Source organism: Boleophthalmus pectinirostris, unplaced genomic scaffold (assembly GCF_026225935.1).
Source record: "Boleophthalmus pectinirostris isolate CB_2022bp ecotype Guang Dong unplaced genomic scaffold, ASM2622593v1 HiC_scaffold_19, whole genome shotgun sequence".
Classification (NCBI taxonomy): Eukaryota; Metazoa; Chordata; class Actinopteri; order Gobiiformes; family Gobiidae; genus Boleophthalmus; species Boleophthalmus pectinirostris.
In genome coordinates this window covers 2,814,886-2,831,854 of record NW_026571140.1, presented here as the reverse complement: position 1 = coordinate 2,831,854, position 16,969 = coordinate 2,814,886, and the positions used below count along the sequence as shown (strand labels likewise).

The 16,969-nt window shown below is 39.0% G+C and overlaps 1 protein-coding gene across 1 annotated transcript in view; it reads left to right on the top strand.

Annotated features, from left to right (window-relative positions):
• Positions 1-16,969, top strand: part of neo1a (neogenin 1a) — a 417,022-nt gene that overhangs the window by 388,735 nt on the left and 11,318 nt on the right. The window contains 8 exon segments of the mRNA XM_055154744.1: positions 1-54; positions 9,419-9,557; positions 9,634-9,741; positions 10,588-10,782; positions 13,717-13,749; positions 13,952-14,019; positions 15,958-16,085; positions 16,714-16,955. Coding sequence (XP_055010719.1) covers positions 1-54; positions 9,419-9,557; positions 9,634-9,741; positions 10,588-10,782; positions 13,717-13,749; positions 13,952-14,019; positions 15,958-16,085; positions 16,714-16,955 — 967 coding nt within the window.

The following is a 16,969-nucleotide window of genomic DNA, read 5'->3' as shown; positions in this document are numbered from 1 at the left end:
CGCTTCTACACCGTCCGCTGGAAGACCAACATCCCCGCCAACACCAAGGTCAAGGTAAGAGATGAGAGGGTTTTATGGGGACTATATTATGTGAAATGTGGGATTTTAACCATGTTGAAGTGTTTTTATCTCCTCAAAAACGTAATGTAGACAGACTGATAATAAAGAGTTACTCAAACATGTGAATGAAACAAAACAAAACTCCAGGTCTGATTTAGAGGAGGTAACAACATTCTAACATGGCTTAAAGCTCAAAAGACTCAATTTTGTGTACATATATATTGTGTAAGCAGCTTTTAAGGTTGAAATGAGATGAGAAAATCAGGAAATGCACTGTTGCCATGCTAGTTTCTGTTAGCATTACAATGACGGCAAAACTTCACTCTGCTCTGAAAGTGAAAAGTGAGAAGTGCTTCTAAACTCATTGTGGTGAATAATCTTGATGCTCTAAATGCATAAGGTAAGTGAGGAAGAACTTTTGGACGACTGCAAACTGTTTTAAAATTAACAAATTCACTTTTTCACGTTATTGAGATAATAAAAATCAGATACGGAACTTTGTTTTTGTTTCCTCTACACGTTTGAGGAATTACTTTTGGAGAGGTCGGCTCCTTCTGGACTGACAAAACAGCCAAGCAATTTATACCCGGAACTCATATGTCAACTGTGTCCACCATAAATCATCTATTTCAGTGGTTCTCCAACTTTTCACACCACGTACAAAGAAAATATTTGGGGTCTAAATCAGGTCTATGAAAGGACTGTGTCATTCCTACAACAGCTCTAAACCAGGACGAGGTCGATGAAGGGCACGAGCTGCTGATTGATTAGTCGACTAAAAAGGGGCTTGGCAAAAGCTCTTAAAACGATCGTGTATTCTGTCTGACCAGAACTGCACTCAAACAACTGCAACTGCAAAATCAACTACCATATGTATGCAGAAAAGTACCATACGTATACTTATATTTAAAAAGGCAGAATAAACTCACGATTCTTTCTTAAATCTTGAGCTAACTTCGTCTGTATCCAAACACAGTATTTGGTCGACTAATACAATTAACGATATATCAGTTGCTTGATATTTGCACTTTTTAGTGTATTGGCCTTAAATCTCCAATAGAAACTGATATTTAGTTTTGGGCAACCATCTGCTTAAAGAAAACACAAAGATTTTATTTTAACACTTTAGTCAAAGAGATAACTGCAATATTCATGTCTGCACAACTCTTATAGGTTTATGGTAAAAAGAGGCTGTGGGTGAGTTTGTTGTAAATTTAAATTTCATAAATTGGGGGAAATAACCAAAATCAACCATATATATTGGCCCAAAAATAACGGTACTGACTGGCCATCGGTTTCTCTGAATTCTAAACAAAAGTATGTGTCCATGTGACAATATGACACATTTATAGTAAATTATAAGATTTTTTAAAAGATTTCTTTGGACATGGTAACGTGGATAGGGTAATACCAGTCCGAGTTTCATCAAGTTGCTTTATTGTAGAAGTCCTTATCCTGAGTTTGTCAGTGTTGTTACCTCATATCCAAAAGTCCCATTAAAACACAATCTTAAAGGACACATATTATGCTATTATTTTCTGATCTGTTATAATGTTGCATCCTCATCACAAACACACAAACCCTGCTGAGTTCTTCTCTCACTGAAAAAACATTGTTTCAACTTGTGATACAGGACGTGCACCACTGTGTTTTTAAACTCCACACTAGAATCACTTCAGCCTTGGAATTTCCAATCTCTACTGAACTAAAGGTAAAAGGAGCTGTTCACTTGAAAACTACCACTTCATGATATCACAAGATGGAAACGAATCTTTTGATCTTTGGAGATATAGACAGACTAATATCATCATCATCATCATTGTCAAACTTTTATTACAGACTCTTGATCCAGAGTTAAAAAAGACACACAACAAACAAACAACACAATATTCACATTAAACAGCTGTACCAGTGTCTCCACAGATCAGACTGGTAACTTGTAGTACTGCGTTTACCATTAGTCTGGCTCATGATAAAACTGTTCTCACACAGTCATTAACCTGTGCATTAAACAGTGCAGGTTTGCCTGAAAAGTTCTGATCCCCGCTGACACAAACAAGTTGCTTGCACTTTCCCATCTCGGCCTTTTCAATAGAATCCTTAAATAGTCGTTATATGCCACATTGAGTTTGCGTATTCAAATTCAATTCTAAAACGTTTGTCAATTTTTCAAACAAAACATGTGAAGAATCAAAATTGTGTTTCTCACTCCCAAGCGTATAAATAATTAATAATACATGAAAAAGTACAAGTATGCTCGTCCTTTTGTAGTCTGAGCACAGGCGGGGCGGGCAGGATTACTCAAACACGTGTAAATGAACCAAAACACAACTCCAGGTCTGTTTTTGAGGATGTAACAACATTCTAACATGGCTGAAAGCTCACAAGAGTCAGTTTAGTGTAGTACAGGACCTGTAAACTCCATGCCTATGCCTCATTAATTCCCATGTATTTTTATAGCGGTCAAATAAAGCTGTACATATCCCAGCTGGCTCTGCACACAGCTCCATAACTTGTTTACTGCCCTGATCCAGTTAGATAGAAGCAGTCAGTCTGTTCTCTTTATCTTTCACTTTCTCATGTCGTGTGCAGGATTGTGGGGCTCTCCTCTTCTTTACCGGCGTGCCAGGCCGCAGATGAATTGTCGTATTACTATTTTATCTTGACGTTTCCCCACAGCTGCGTCGCTCGGAGGAAATATTGATTCTTTTGTTGTTTCGGAACACAAGGGAATCTAATATAATTCAAATTCTTAAGCACAATAAACAGAGATAAGGCCGCTACAGAGCCAAAGCTTCTCAGAATTTCAATTGCTCCTTCAAAAGAGCCTGACAAATGAATACTTAATACAGTCTAGACCCCGTGTTTCTCAACCAGTGGAACACGGACCCCTAGAGGTACACAAGCACACTGCAGACAGAAATGGGTTTTAAATGTCCTATATTACACAAAATGGACTCTTGGGAACTTTTATCCATGTTAGAATGTTGTTACCTCATCAAAACAGACCTGGAGTTGTATTTTGTTTCATTCACACGTTAGAGTAACTCTTTATTATTAGTCTGTACATCTCTAAAGCTCAAAATGCTCCACCTTGTGATGTCATGAAGAGGTCATTTTCAAGTTAACAGCCACTACGGATGTAACAATAACTGAAATATTGTGATATCGTATCGTAAAAATCTTTCAATAATATCATGAGCAATCACAATATATCGAATTGTAAGTCTCTTTGCTTAAATGAATAATTATGGTGCAGCAATATAAAGCAGAGAGAACTACATAGACCATGATCCTTTGCTCTGTTTCAGTCCAGACTACATGAAGAAATAACTGTTATAAGCACTTTTAAATGTTAGTTATTTGGATTATGACAGAACCAATGGCTTGTGAGGGCATTTAAAAGGAAAAAAGTATTATTCACAGTTGTCTTAGTCTCGGCAAAATATCGTAATTAATATTGTACCGTGAGATGCAATATCGTGAAAGTATCGTGCAGAGAGATTTGGATATCCTTACATCCCAGCTACCTTTTTACCTTCAGGTCAGTAGACTTAAGTTGGTAGGATAATACCTGTTGTACATATAAATTACAGTTTCACAATTTAAATTTGAAAACTAAGGAGAATTCTATTTAAAATTCAGAACAATTATCTAAAAGTTCAGGAAACACATTTTTCTTAAAGTTAAAACATAATTCCAACAAAATAAAGGTGAATTTTTATATTTTTATCTGTCAAATATTAAATTCTGATTCAGTCCAGTTACGTTAGAGAAGTTTTGGCACAGTTTATTACGTAGTTGCTTTTTTTGTTATGTTTTTGGGGTTTTTCTCATCTGGTGTTGTGTTTTTGGTTTTTTTTTTTCCAGCAAATGTATTCCATGTATACACACAAATTATTAGAAGCATACATACAAGAAAACATAAATACACAAAGATTACAAGACATAGGGGCAGTTGCGTGATTTCCAACCAGAAAGTTTTCTTAAATGAATCAAGTGATCGGTTTATTTAGAATTTTAAACATTTCAAAACAAGTTGAGCTTTGACTTAATTTTGAGGTTTTGCAAAGGCAATTTACCACAGTATTTTCAGTTTTTTAGAAAGTACGGCTTCTTGGAGAACCTTAAACTTGTGTGAGTGAGACAGTAGTTTGGGCATTGCAGAGGTTGTGAGCCCCCCCATGGTCCAGCCCCTGTCTCCGATGCTTTATGCAGCCTCTCTGTGCTCTCTGGACCTGGGGCTTCCTCCTCCTCGATTTATAGCTTTAATTAAACACTGATGGCTTCGTTATGGTGCTCGTCTTAAATCTCTGACTGAGCCAAAGACAATGGAAGGATCCACACGTGCACAGGATCCACCACAGACCACACTGTATGTACGGGTCTCAGTATACTCGACTTTTATACACTCGCTCTACTCTGCTGGTACATTTCACCTCCCTGTTATACGCCACCATTTCAAAAGATAGAATATTTCGTTTCGGAATTGTTAAAGCTGCATTGTGTAACTTTTTTGGTACAGTCTGCTTTTCTCCATGGAGATGTTATTGCTTTGTCTGGAATGTTTCACAGTATGGCATTAAACCTTTTTATCTTCATGGAGACCAAACCAGACCATGTTACAGGTCAGATCTGTGGAGAGGCAACCCCTCTCACAGTCAGAATGTCTGTTTTTGAGCTATAAAACCACCTGTAATTGAGTAAATATAAGGTAGAGCTGTTTAATGTCATACTGTGGAACATTCCAGACAGAGCAATGACATCTCCATTGAAACAAACAGGTGATGGACCCCCCACTAGAAAAGTTACATAGTGCACCTTTAATGGCCATGACGATGGTCCTAACATTTCCAATGGGTTTCCCATGAACGTGCGTCTTTCACACAATTTTAATTTTTAAAAATATTTTTTAGGTGTCTTATTGTTAGTTAAAGCAGCCATGTTTGTTAAACAAATTTCTCTGATCTGGCCAAGATTTAAAAATTTATATCAGGTTATTCATCTTGTGTTCAGATTATCGATTTACTAGTTGTGACACTGCTCAGTTCTAGTCTAGAGGTTGTTTATTTTAGGAGAACTTGTCAGATAATTTCACTACTTTTAAGCCATTTTCTGATAGATTTAAGTGATCTTAAAGTCTGGCCAAGCTTTTTTGCAGTGCAGTCTTGTCAAAAGTTTTGCCTAATTGATATTTTAAATGGTAACAGATTTGTATAATCAAAAAAATCCCAAACAGGAACAAATTTGATAGTTTTAGAATGGTCGAGTATAAGACCAGATGGCATTATGAAAGTGGAACTAAATAAATCCACCTTTTTCTCTACCAAACAGTCTGGAGTTTCTGATACAAACACATGGCTGCAGAGGGGGAGTTTAAATAGTTGATACCCAACACCAATCACACTGTTCTTATTCATCCAGACCCCACCTCCTCCCCCCTCATGTCCCCTTTAGTCCTCCAGGCACCGTGTTTTCCGCACTATTAGACGCGCTCTTTAGCCTCCAACCCCATCAAAAACGACCGTGCGCCCCACAATCCAGAGCGCCCTATACATGAATCCACTCGGGTGTTCCAGCACGACTTCGGGAAACTACAAAGCCGCACCACCCACAGAACACACAAACACACACAGAGCAGACAGTGCCGGCACAGAGACAAACACCCACAGACACACTCATCACTCCACGCTGAAGGAGGAGGAACCGAAAAAGCGAGTGCAATGTGCCACTTCTAGACACAACTGAACAACTGAGTCACTGTGAACACGCCGACAATCCGTTGGTCCCAGACAGCACCCTCCCTACACGCCACAACTGAACAAAGCCCAGAGTCACCTTGAACGCCACAAACAAACAAAACCACTCACCCATCACACTGTTGGGTTTCCTTTAAAGTCCGGGGCGGTTTATTTGTGAAAACAGTTCGAAAATAGACCATTTAATGACAGTGCGTCTTATAATCCAGAGCAACTAATAGTGCGGAAAATACAGTACTCCCCAGTTTAACATTACTGAAGCTTGCGTCACAAAAACCAGGAAGATGCGATGACAACTTCTGGTGTAGTTCGTGACACAGGGCTCACTGACCGACTGACCCATGTACCCAGTGCGCTCGGAGTTGTGTGTCAGTGGGGAAATGATGAAAACTGAAGTATGGTTGGAATTGTTGATGATGTGAACATAATGGAACACTACAATGACATGGAGATGAAGAAAACTGGAACATTTTCAAATTTTTCCTAAATTTTGTCAGACTTACTACTGCGAACAGAGCCCAGAAAAAGTTGTAATCGCATGTTTCCAAACATCTTCCTGGTTTGTGACGTCAGCGTGAATAAGCCTGTTCTATTTGAAATCTGGTTGTGGGCGGAGTTTAGATGTTTAGTCGCACTTTACAGAAACCGCTGCTATTATTAGTACCAGATCTTTGGCATTTTTTGTCCTAACAACATGAAAATTGGCACTGCAAACTCCCGTTCCATTAGGATGACATCCTCCGAATTTGAGATCAGTCGAATGAGCGGTTCGAGAGTTGTGCGTGGAACAGACAAATGCACAGACGTTCCTTGAATTAATAGATACTGTAGATTAGTCGTACATTGTCCGTAAAAAATGTCATTCTATCATCATCAATCATCATTTAATCTGATTTTTGCTTTGTCTTCTGCTTGGAGGAGTAAGAACCCAAAGTATAATCACATCAGGAGACCTAATTATTATTGATTATTGGACTACGCCCAACTGGTTGTTTACGATTCCAAAAAAAACCAAAAAACTTTAAAGACCCTAAAAATGAGATGCTATTTAAGTAAGCAGCTATAGTTTGTCACCTCATTTGAACTGGCTCACATATCGTCCAGTGCTCTGCTGTTGTGCTGCAGATGTTAGACGCTGTAGCCATTACTCTTCTTGAGTGTAATTAAACTCCAGTCTAAATGCAGTTGGATGTATATGTGTGTGATTATGGTCCTGCTCACGGTGACGTGGTTTACAGCTGGAGCCTCGAGCACCAGAGGAGACTCAGACCAGACACTCGCTGTGAGGCTAATGACACAGCTCCACGGGCTCCATGGGCTCCATGGGCTCCACGGGCTCCACGGGCTCCACGGGCTCCACGGGCTCCACGGGCTCCACGGGCTCCACGGGCTCCACGGGCTCCACGGGCTCCACGGGCTCCACGGGCTCCACGGGCTCCTCCTCACAGCGCCTCTGTCTTGTTAACGCAGTGCAAAGAGTGAACGAGTCTGTAATGGGAGACATGCTGCAATACACTACAAACACTAAGAGATGCTATTGATTGATTTAGTTGTTGTTTATTATGAACATGCATAGAAATAACAATATAAAACTATAACAAAAAGCATAAGAAAAAACAACCAGTAATGAGGATTGACAATCTTTACATCGAGAGGAGCCAGTTGAGGTGGCTCGGGCATTTGTTCCGGATGCCTCCTGGGCGCCTCCCTCGGGAAGTGTTCTTTGCATGTCCCAGCGGGAGGAGGTCCAGGGGAAGACCCAGGACACGCTGGAGGGACTATATCTCTCAGCTGGCTTGGGAATGCCTCGAGGTCCCCCCTGAGGAGCTGGAGGTTGTGTCTGGGTTGAAGGAAGTCTGGGAGTTCCTGCTTAGATTGGACCCGGCCCCAGATAAACGGAAGAAAATGGATGGATGGACAATCTTTATTTTAAGGTGGACACAGACTACAGAATTTGCCTGATTTTAGCTGCACTGCTTCTCCCAGAGTTCGGTTAGCGTCAGTGCAAGATATAAACTTGAGATATAGTGAAAATAATTATTACTCCCCTCTCATAAAGTTGTAAATAAAAAATGCAGCATCTCATCTACATTATCCATACAATTTGTCCATGACCTTTCCTAGACTCATCCTTAAAAACCTTGGTGTCTAAATAAACCACAAAACGGCAGAAATGTCACTATAAACCCTTATTTGGACACTGCAACTATGTTTGTACTTCAGGGTTTTTTTGCAGCTTTTTGAATCTTTTTCACTATTTCAACAAAAAACTTGGGATTTATTATGATCTCTGATTTCACTCCTGAGTGCAACTGTTAACTCGTCACTGTTACCATCATTGGACGTCTACATATCATTTATCGATTAATAAAACATAACAGGTCAGTGCTAGAGTCTACACAAGAAGAGGTTGGCTAATATGTCTTCTTTAAAGCGCCTCTCCTCGTGCGTTTACCTTTGGTGCATTATTGAACACTGTGGATGTGCCCTGCATTTGACAGCCTCCTCCTGATCCAGCGTCAGGACAGGAGCACCGCGGGGGAGTCGGGGTGAGTCTGTGCTCTATAATCTGAGGCGGTCCCAGGGTCAGACGGAGTCACAGGGCCAGTGGTACTGTATGGGAGATGTAAGGTTATGGAAGGGAAAATCTCAAATGTTTTTATCGGGCTTACCTGCACTGTTACTGTTTCAGAAGCTACTACAATCACTGAACTTGTGTGGTCAGAGACTTCACCTGCAGATAAGGGACACATCCAAGTTTGCCTCATTCTCAGTATATGAACAGACCTCATGTGGAAGCTCAGAACCTCCAGGATTCAGAATTGATCGGATGCAGGAGCTGAGGTTTAAGTAGTGACCATTCAGATCAGAGAGACATTTTAAGTTTAAATCAACTTTGGTCTGGTGAACTTTTTTAACAGCTTCCTTAGTTGTGAATCAATAGCAGATACTTACTGTACACAACTAGGGTGTGTTAGTTTCAGTATACTTAGCTCTTCCCTTGCATAATAACCCTGTCAGAACTGAAGAAGCCTCCTGGATAAAAGGCAAAACATTTTCTAAAACCTTTTGTCCAGTTGACAGAATTTATTTTTAGTGACAAAACCTACCTGGACGACTGAGGGATCACATACACAAAAAAACTAGAACTAGACCATTTAAAATTGTTAGCAGTTGTTCAAAATGATTCACTCTTTTACCTCATAAATCTGAGCATCCTGGAGTAGAGTTTAGAAGCACTTTCACAACTCAGAGTGGAGTTTTGCCGCGATGGTAAAGCTAAAAACAAGTAGAATTCTAATGCAGACTTCCTGATTGTAATGTATAGATGGGTTGGTGGGTCCTGTTTCAGTTCCTTTATTTGTCTAGTACATGTGAAGAAATTGACAAACAAAAGACATTCTGATTCTGATTATCGTACAATAAAACTCTTTCTAATTAGATGGATACAGCATGCAGAGGAATTCATTTAACCTTTCAAGCCGCTTATACAATATATCAGTTGTGGGGCAAGAAATCTTGTGCTCGGATACATGGGAAAACCAGTGTTATGAGTGTGACTGCACTGACTTTTAACCCCATGTGCTGTGTTATTGTAGAACGCAAACACGACCAGCCTGAACCACGTCGTGACCGGTCTGAAGCCCAACACTCTGTATGAGTTTTCTGTCATGGTGACTAAAGGCAGACGCATGAGCACATGGAGCATGACCGCGCAGGGGACCACCTTTGAGACCAGTATGAACTCTACTATATACTCTGTATGTATTATGTGTGAAGTACTGTGTACTAACCTGCTCTGTGACTTCCTCAGCCCCCAGCTCCTCCCCCAAAGACGTGACTGTGGTGAGCAAAGAGAACAAGCCCAGGACCATCATCGTGAACTGGCAGCCTCCATCTGAAGCCAACGGCAAGATCACAGGTGAGACTGTCAGGGCCTAAAGGACAGAGCATGTGTAAATCTGTCTATAGAAACCTTTTCTAAAGCATGGGCATAAGGCTCTGCTATGAACTGAATTTCTTTGATCAAGATTTCAAATTGTCAGGGATCAGCAATGTTTGTAATAGAGCAGGAAAGAGAGATATACTGTGCTTTATTAGTCCTGAGGGAAAGTGAAATTTTGCTGCAGCAAACTGTTGCAGTTGCTGTTGCTGCAACATTTCCACTGCATGAGTAGAGAGGTTTACAGCCAGCTCTGTCTGAATAATAAATAAAATAAATTTAACTGTTTTTAAATTGCACTGTTTAGATGTTTAGGAAGCTCCGCCCACAGCTATTTCAGATCGAGCTGCTTAATAGAGTTGTTTTGTTTCATTCACACATTATTAATACAGAAACCCTGCAGATTTAGGCTGAGCTCTTCTCTCAAACAGAAAACATGTTATATCATGTGGTAATACAGCAAGTACTCCACTGTGTTTTTCAATAGAGTGATCTCGATTATTTCAGCCTTGGAATTTTTCATTTCCAGTGAGCTAAAGGTAAAAGGAGCTGTTGAAAAGTACCACATGACATTATAAAGTGGAACAGAGAGTTACTCAAACATGTGTGAATGAAACAAAACACAACTCCAGGTCTGTTTTTGAGGAGGTACACTGAACATTATAACATGTCTTAAAGCTCACACGAGTCACTTTTGCGTAATATAGGACCCTTAAATTAAACTTTTTCGACATAACTAGTTACAATTATAGATTCTTATAGCAATTAAGAATCAAACTCACCCCAAAACATAAAAACTGATCTTTAACCTGTGTCTTTGTCCAGGTTACATCATCTACTACAGCACGGATGTGAACGCTGAGGTGCACGACTGGGTGATCGAGCCCGTGGTGGGGAACCGGCTCACCCACCAGATCCAGGAGCTCACCCTGGACACCACCTACTACTTCAAGATCCAGGCGCGCAACTCCAAAGGGATGGGCCCCATGTCCGATGCCGTGCATTTCAGGACCCCCAAATGTACGTGCAGTAGCCCCGTTAATGGTCTGTTTATGGTCTTCACAGCGCCCCCTACAGCGGGCTGAGAGGGTGCAATGGAAAACCAGAAACACCAGCTTGTTGTTGAGATGTAGGAACCAACTGAATTTGCATTAAAACGCACTCAACAATACAAATATCTACAGAAGTTATAAGTGACCTGGAATAGTTAGGTTGTGTGAAATGTTTTGATTGCATTAGGGTGACTTAAAAACACACAAAAATCAAACACAAGTCATTTTAACTTTTGTGGACATTAATTTTTTGCTGTGTACGTAATCTGTGACAGTAGCCTTATGTTAGAGCAGTTCTTTGCTGGACTTTTTCACTAAATATGAGTCCAAAATACATTATAATAACACAATGAATACATGTTTATTGATGACAAACTAATAGTCATAAATATTCATTTTCCTGTTGAAATGACTTAAGCGGCAAACTCCAGTCCTTAAAGCACTAAAGACTTTATAGCAAATGATACTAGAATTTCTTACATCATAAAGTGAAGATTTAGGTTTTGAGTTAAAGGTGCACTGTGTAACATTTTGGTTGGGAGTCTGTCACCTGCTTGTTTCTCTGGAGTTGTCATTGCTCTGTCTGGAATGTTCCACAGTATGACATTTAAACAGATCTACACAAAAACACAAAAAGTATTCTGACTGAGGGGGGTTGCCTCGCTACAGATCTGACCTGTAACTTGGTCTGTTTTGATCTCTATGGAGATAAAAAAAAAAGTTTAATACCATACTGTGAAATGTACCAGACAATTAGGAGTGTACAGAAATATCAAAATATATATCATATTGTTTAATGTGATGATACAGTATCGATATCGCGGGCTGCTGTATCGATATATCACCAAGAGTATTTTTTGCTAAATTTTACTGAATAATTTTCTTACAGCTACAGTTTTGTTGATTGTTTAGTGGAAGGAAACTCATTTATGTGACACATTTGATTAGGGATATAACGATATCCAAATCTCTCTGTGCGATATTTTCACGATATCCACGATAAGATATTTATTGTGATATTTTGTGGAGGTTAACAAAACTGTCAATACGCTACTTTCTCCTTTCAAAATGCCTCCACAAGACTTAACCCAAAGAAGTAAGATTTAAAAATGCTTAAGAACAGTTATTTCTTTGTGTAGTCGGCACTGAAACGCAGCAAAGGATCATGGTCGACGTAGATCCTTCAGTTTTTTTTTTAGCTATTGCTGCACCATAACAATGAATTTAAGCAGAAAAACCTGTAATTCGATACGATATCATGATATTTCGGTTATTATTACATCCCCACACTTGACCTGTTCACAGTTTTGAGGATTCAAATGTTTGTTTCATATGAACTTTGCACAAGAAGTGGTTTAACAAAGACTTTTATTATCACAGCCATGATTTAGACTTTATTTTTTATTGAACTGTATCGAATCAAATTGTAATATATCAAATCAAAAGCTCACTATATCCAGATATGTATCGTATCGTGGCCTATGTATCTAGGTGTGTATCGTATCGGGAACTTCTTAATGATACCCAGACTTAATCTCCATGGAGAAAAGCATTTGACTGACTCTCCCTCAGAAAAGTTTCACAATGCACCTTTAAAGTTATCCCCGTAGTGATCGACAGTGAAGTCAGACGTTTTTATTTTGTGGATAATTGACTTGAAAATCTCATAATGAAGCCGCTTCCCCACAAATCAAGGCAAGGACGCTCCCCGGCCCCGCTCCTCCGCCTTTTTATATGGAAATTTGGGACTTAATTGTACAAAGTGGACTGAACTTGCTTGTTTTGAGTTTTTCCTCATTTCTAAAGAGACTATTCAATTCATCGCAAACATAGTAAAAAAACAAGATTGTATTGGCAGTGTCAAACTGAATTGTATTGTTTACAATGTAATTATAGAGATTTTAAAAGCGACTTTATCACTGTAGTATAATTTACACTCCAAGAAGAACTTCTTTTTCCTCTAGTAGAACAGTCAAATCACATGATACCACCTGAAACATTTTTATTTTATTACTTTTATTTTTTATCTTTTTTCTTCAAAATCTGACTTATTTACAAAGCTATTTTTTTTTAGCCCAGTTTTAGAACCATTATTCATGAGTTTCATTGCAACAAATTGAGTACATTTCACCATTTCGAAGATTTCAGATTTTATAGTAGTTAATTGATTTGGCAACAGTCCTTATTTTTCATCATTCTGAAACCCATGGATGTAAATAAAGGTGAACAACGATTTTCTACAGAAGAAAATTTGCTTCATCAGATTTTGAATTTGAAATACACTTTGAATTTTTTAATGTTTGAATTATTTTTATTCTGAATGTCAGTTGATGAAATTTGAAAGTGTACGTTTTCAGTTTTTAAAAACAGTTATGAAAAAAACAACAACCAAAAAGAGCATTTTAAATATTCAGCATAAATATTTTCAAGCCCTCAAATTCAACAATCTAAATTCTGACTGTAAAATTCTCAGTGAAAAAATTCTCAGTACAGATTGAAGATGCCAAAGCCGAAGCAACTGATCTAAAGTGATTCGATCTAATTTAGTAACGAGCAGGAAATGATGCAGTGAAGTGATCTGACTGGTCAGATTTAGCCTCATCCAAACCTCATCTCTTTTAGTTAAAAAATTCAAAGTAAAAAATTCGTCTGTATTTAAAATTCACACTCTGATGGAACAAGTACAGAGTAATAGTGAAAAATGACATAATGGTTTCTTTAGTAGTCTTTCTTTTGGAGTGACTGTGCTTGTAGATTTGCTTGTATCCTCCTCACGTGTTACGGTGATAGCTCCTTTCCTTGCTCCTAGCTCGTCTCCTACCCCCTCTCTGCTGCACTGTTTGGCTAACCGGTGTTGTGCTTTTTATTGTCTCTCTCGCTGCGCTCTCATTGGCCCGTTCAGCCGAGTCCTCTGACAAAATGGCCAATGACCAAGGTAAAAAATCTGCTTCCCTCTTCAGTCTTCACACCCGCCAACCTCTCTGCATTTCCATCCTCTGCTGAAGTTGCTGAAATTCCACTAACTCCTCACTGCATTAGAAATATGCTCCGATCATTGCAAATCCACAAAATCACTAACCCAGTAATGTGTGTGATGTCGTAATATTTTATAGTAATTTCAAATAATTCTCCACCAGCTTTGAATCCACCGGTCAAGTCAGGTCCAGGAGGCGGCCTGTCCTACCCAGACTCTACGCTAGGTAAGAGATTTTTCAACTTTACTTTTATTTATGACTTTTGGTTATAACTTTGTTTAATTTTCAGCTTAAATTTTGTTGTAGGCAGGTAAGAATTTGATGCATTTGATCTGCGATTTGCTAATAACAGGGTTCCTGTGACCATAGAAATCCTGGAAAGTGATGGAAATTGAAAATGTCATTTTCTAAGCCTGGAAAAGTCATGAAATTTTGTAAATTCAATGAAAGTTTTGGAAAAGTCATGTAATTTTAACGTCTCTTTTACACAACTACTGCGTTCTGTTAAGTTCTCATGAGGTTATTCTGATTATTTGTGAATGTTTGTGCCTTTTGTTTAAAAGAGACGACAATAAATGCACTGACAGGATTTTTAAAGTTCAAAAACTATAATCCCAAACCATAAAATGAGTGGAAAAGGTTAACATTTCATATTTAGCCCTAAAACTATGATCAATTCTACACATGTAGATGCTGTAAAGTCATGGAAAAGTTTTGAAATGTTGTCAGTGAAAAAGGGTGGGCAGTGCTGTTTAAAGTTGTATAATATTTTTGGTCAATAGTTCTGTAATTACTGGGCCTATCCATAGGAAAAACTGTCGTGAAGTTTAAAAGACACATATTACACTATTTTCTGATGTTATAATGTTTCCTCATCAAAAACTTACCTGAAGATTTGTTTTGTTTCATTCACATGTTTAACACACAAATCCTGTATATCTTCCACCTTGTGATGTCATGTGGTAATACAGGATGTGCCCCACTGTGTTTTTAAACTTCACACACCTTCACTAGAATCATTTGGATAGTTTCAGACCTGGAATTGCCAATCTCTACTGAACACACGGTAAATGTAGCTGTTAACTTAAAAACTACTGCTTCGTGATATCACAAGGTGGAACAGAGCATTTTGAGCTTTGGAGATGGAGACCAGGAGTTACCAACCTGTAGCCCTCCACCCACTTCCTAGTAGCTCACCAAGGGATTTCTGAATTACACATACTGTCTTGAATAAGTAAAATTTGATGAATTAAATGCCTAATGGATAAGGAAAGGCAAAGCAAGTTTATTTAAAGTACAATTTATACACAAAGTCATTAAAAGTGCTTCACAGAATAAGAAATACATTAAAATCACAATAAAAACAAATCAAAACAAAAATAATCTTCATAAAATAAAAAATGAGAGAGAAGAGTTCAGTCATGTGCAGCTGAACAGGACTGTTTTGAGTCTGGATTTAAAGAGTCACAGTAGAGTCTGTCTCACATGTTCACAGTTCCAAGTTTTAGCTGAATCTGAAGCTCTGACTCCCAGTGTTTATTCGTGACTCTGGATTCCAGCAGGAGTCAGTCCCTGAGCTCCTTAGAGCGTGAGATGGTTCATATGACACTAACATGTCACAGATGGACTTTGGTGCTCGGTCATGGAGAGACTTGTACAAGAAGAGCCACTTTAAAGTCTGTTCTGAAGCTGGTGCAGATGGGTTGTTTTTTAGGTGTCTAACTGTGCCTCATTTAAGGCTCACTGTGGCACTTAAATATATTCCATTTCTGTTGACCCCTAAAACTAGAAAGTCTTTGGCATTTTGATTTAGTAAATGTAGCTCACTGGAGGAAAAAGGTTGGAGAACCCCTGATGAAGACAGACTAATAATAAAGTGGTCCTCAGATGTGTGTGAATGAAACAAAACACAGCTCCAGGTCTGTTTTTGAGGAAGAAACAACATTATAACATGACTAAAACCTCACTCTCTGTCAACACAAATGAACAAAGATCTTGACTGTGGTCATTAGAAAACAAGAAATCAAGTTATAAGATACAAATGTTTGAGGACCTAAATCAGAAATGGTGTCACATAACAGCGTTGGACCTTGAACTGTAAAATTAAATTGTAAACATGAAATAGAAGTCTTCACGTGTTATTCTGTCTGACTGTCCTCGTGTGTGATGCAGGAGTCCCCAGTAATGAGAACCACCTGCTGGTCATTGTCATCATCTCTGTGGGGGCCTTCACCATCATCGTGGTCATCGTTGGAGCCTTCCTGTGCACACGCCGCACCTCCTCACACCACAAAAAGTAACACTTTATTAACACCATCATTCTGGGAGTGTTCTACATGTATTTCTTATTGGGGGAATGTTCAGCAGTTACCATGGTGTCTTAGACTTCGACTTAGACAAACTTTACTTACTCACACATTACAATATAATATAACAAAGAGTAAAAAATAGAAATGGTAATAATAAATTCTAAATAAGTAGCAAAAAAGAACAAAATACAGGTGTCAAATAAGACATAATTATATAAATGTAAATGCACAAGTCAAAATAAACTAGAAAAATATGTAATAAAAAATAAAATCTCAGCTACACAATGCAAACACTAGTAAACACAGACATAACACATTTTTAAAACTGAAAAAACAAAACTAAATGTGGATTTTATGGATTTAAACAGCCCAGGTTCAGGAGCCTGTGATCATGGTCTTGATTAGTTTGATTTTCCACAAAAAGGTGAGAGTGACTAGAGAGACTTGTTTAACAGCTCAAACCAGCTCACCTGTTGTTCCAGTTGTGTAGGGTCAGTCTGAGGTAAAATAAAGCTGAGATTAAAGTTAACGTGTGGGAGAGTGAATGGAATATAGCTCAAACTGGACTAAAAACTCTTTGGCTAAATGTTCCTCCGTCTCCGTGTGCGTCCACAGAAAGCGCGCTGCCTCCAAGTCGTCCAACGGCTCGCACAAGTACAAGGGCAACTCCAAAGACCTGAAGCCCCCAGACCTGTGGATCCACCACGAGAGGCTGGAGCTCAAACCCATGGACAAGTCTCCAGAGCCCAACCCGGTGATGACTGAGACCCCCATCCCCCGCTCGTCCCAGGACATCACCCCTGCAGACAGTGTGCTGGAGAGCAGCCACCTGCAGCAGAGACGCAACTCCTACAGAGGTACGGGGACAAAC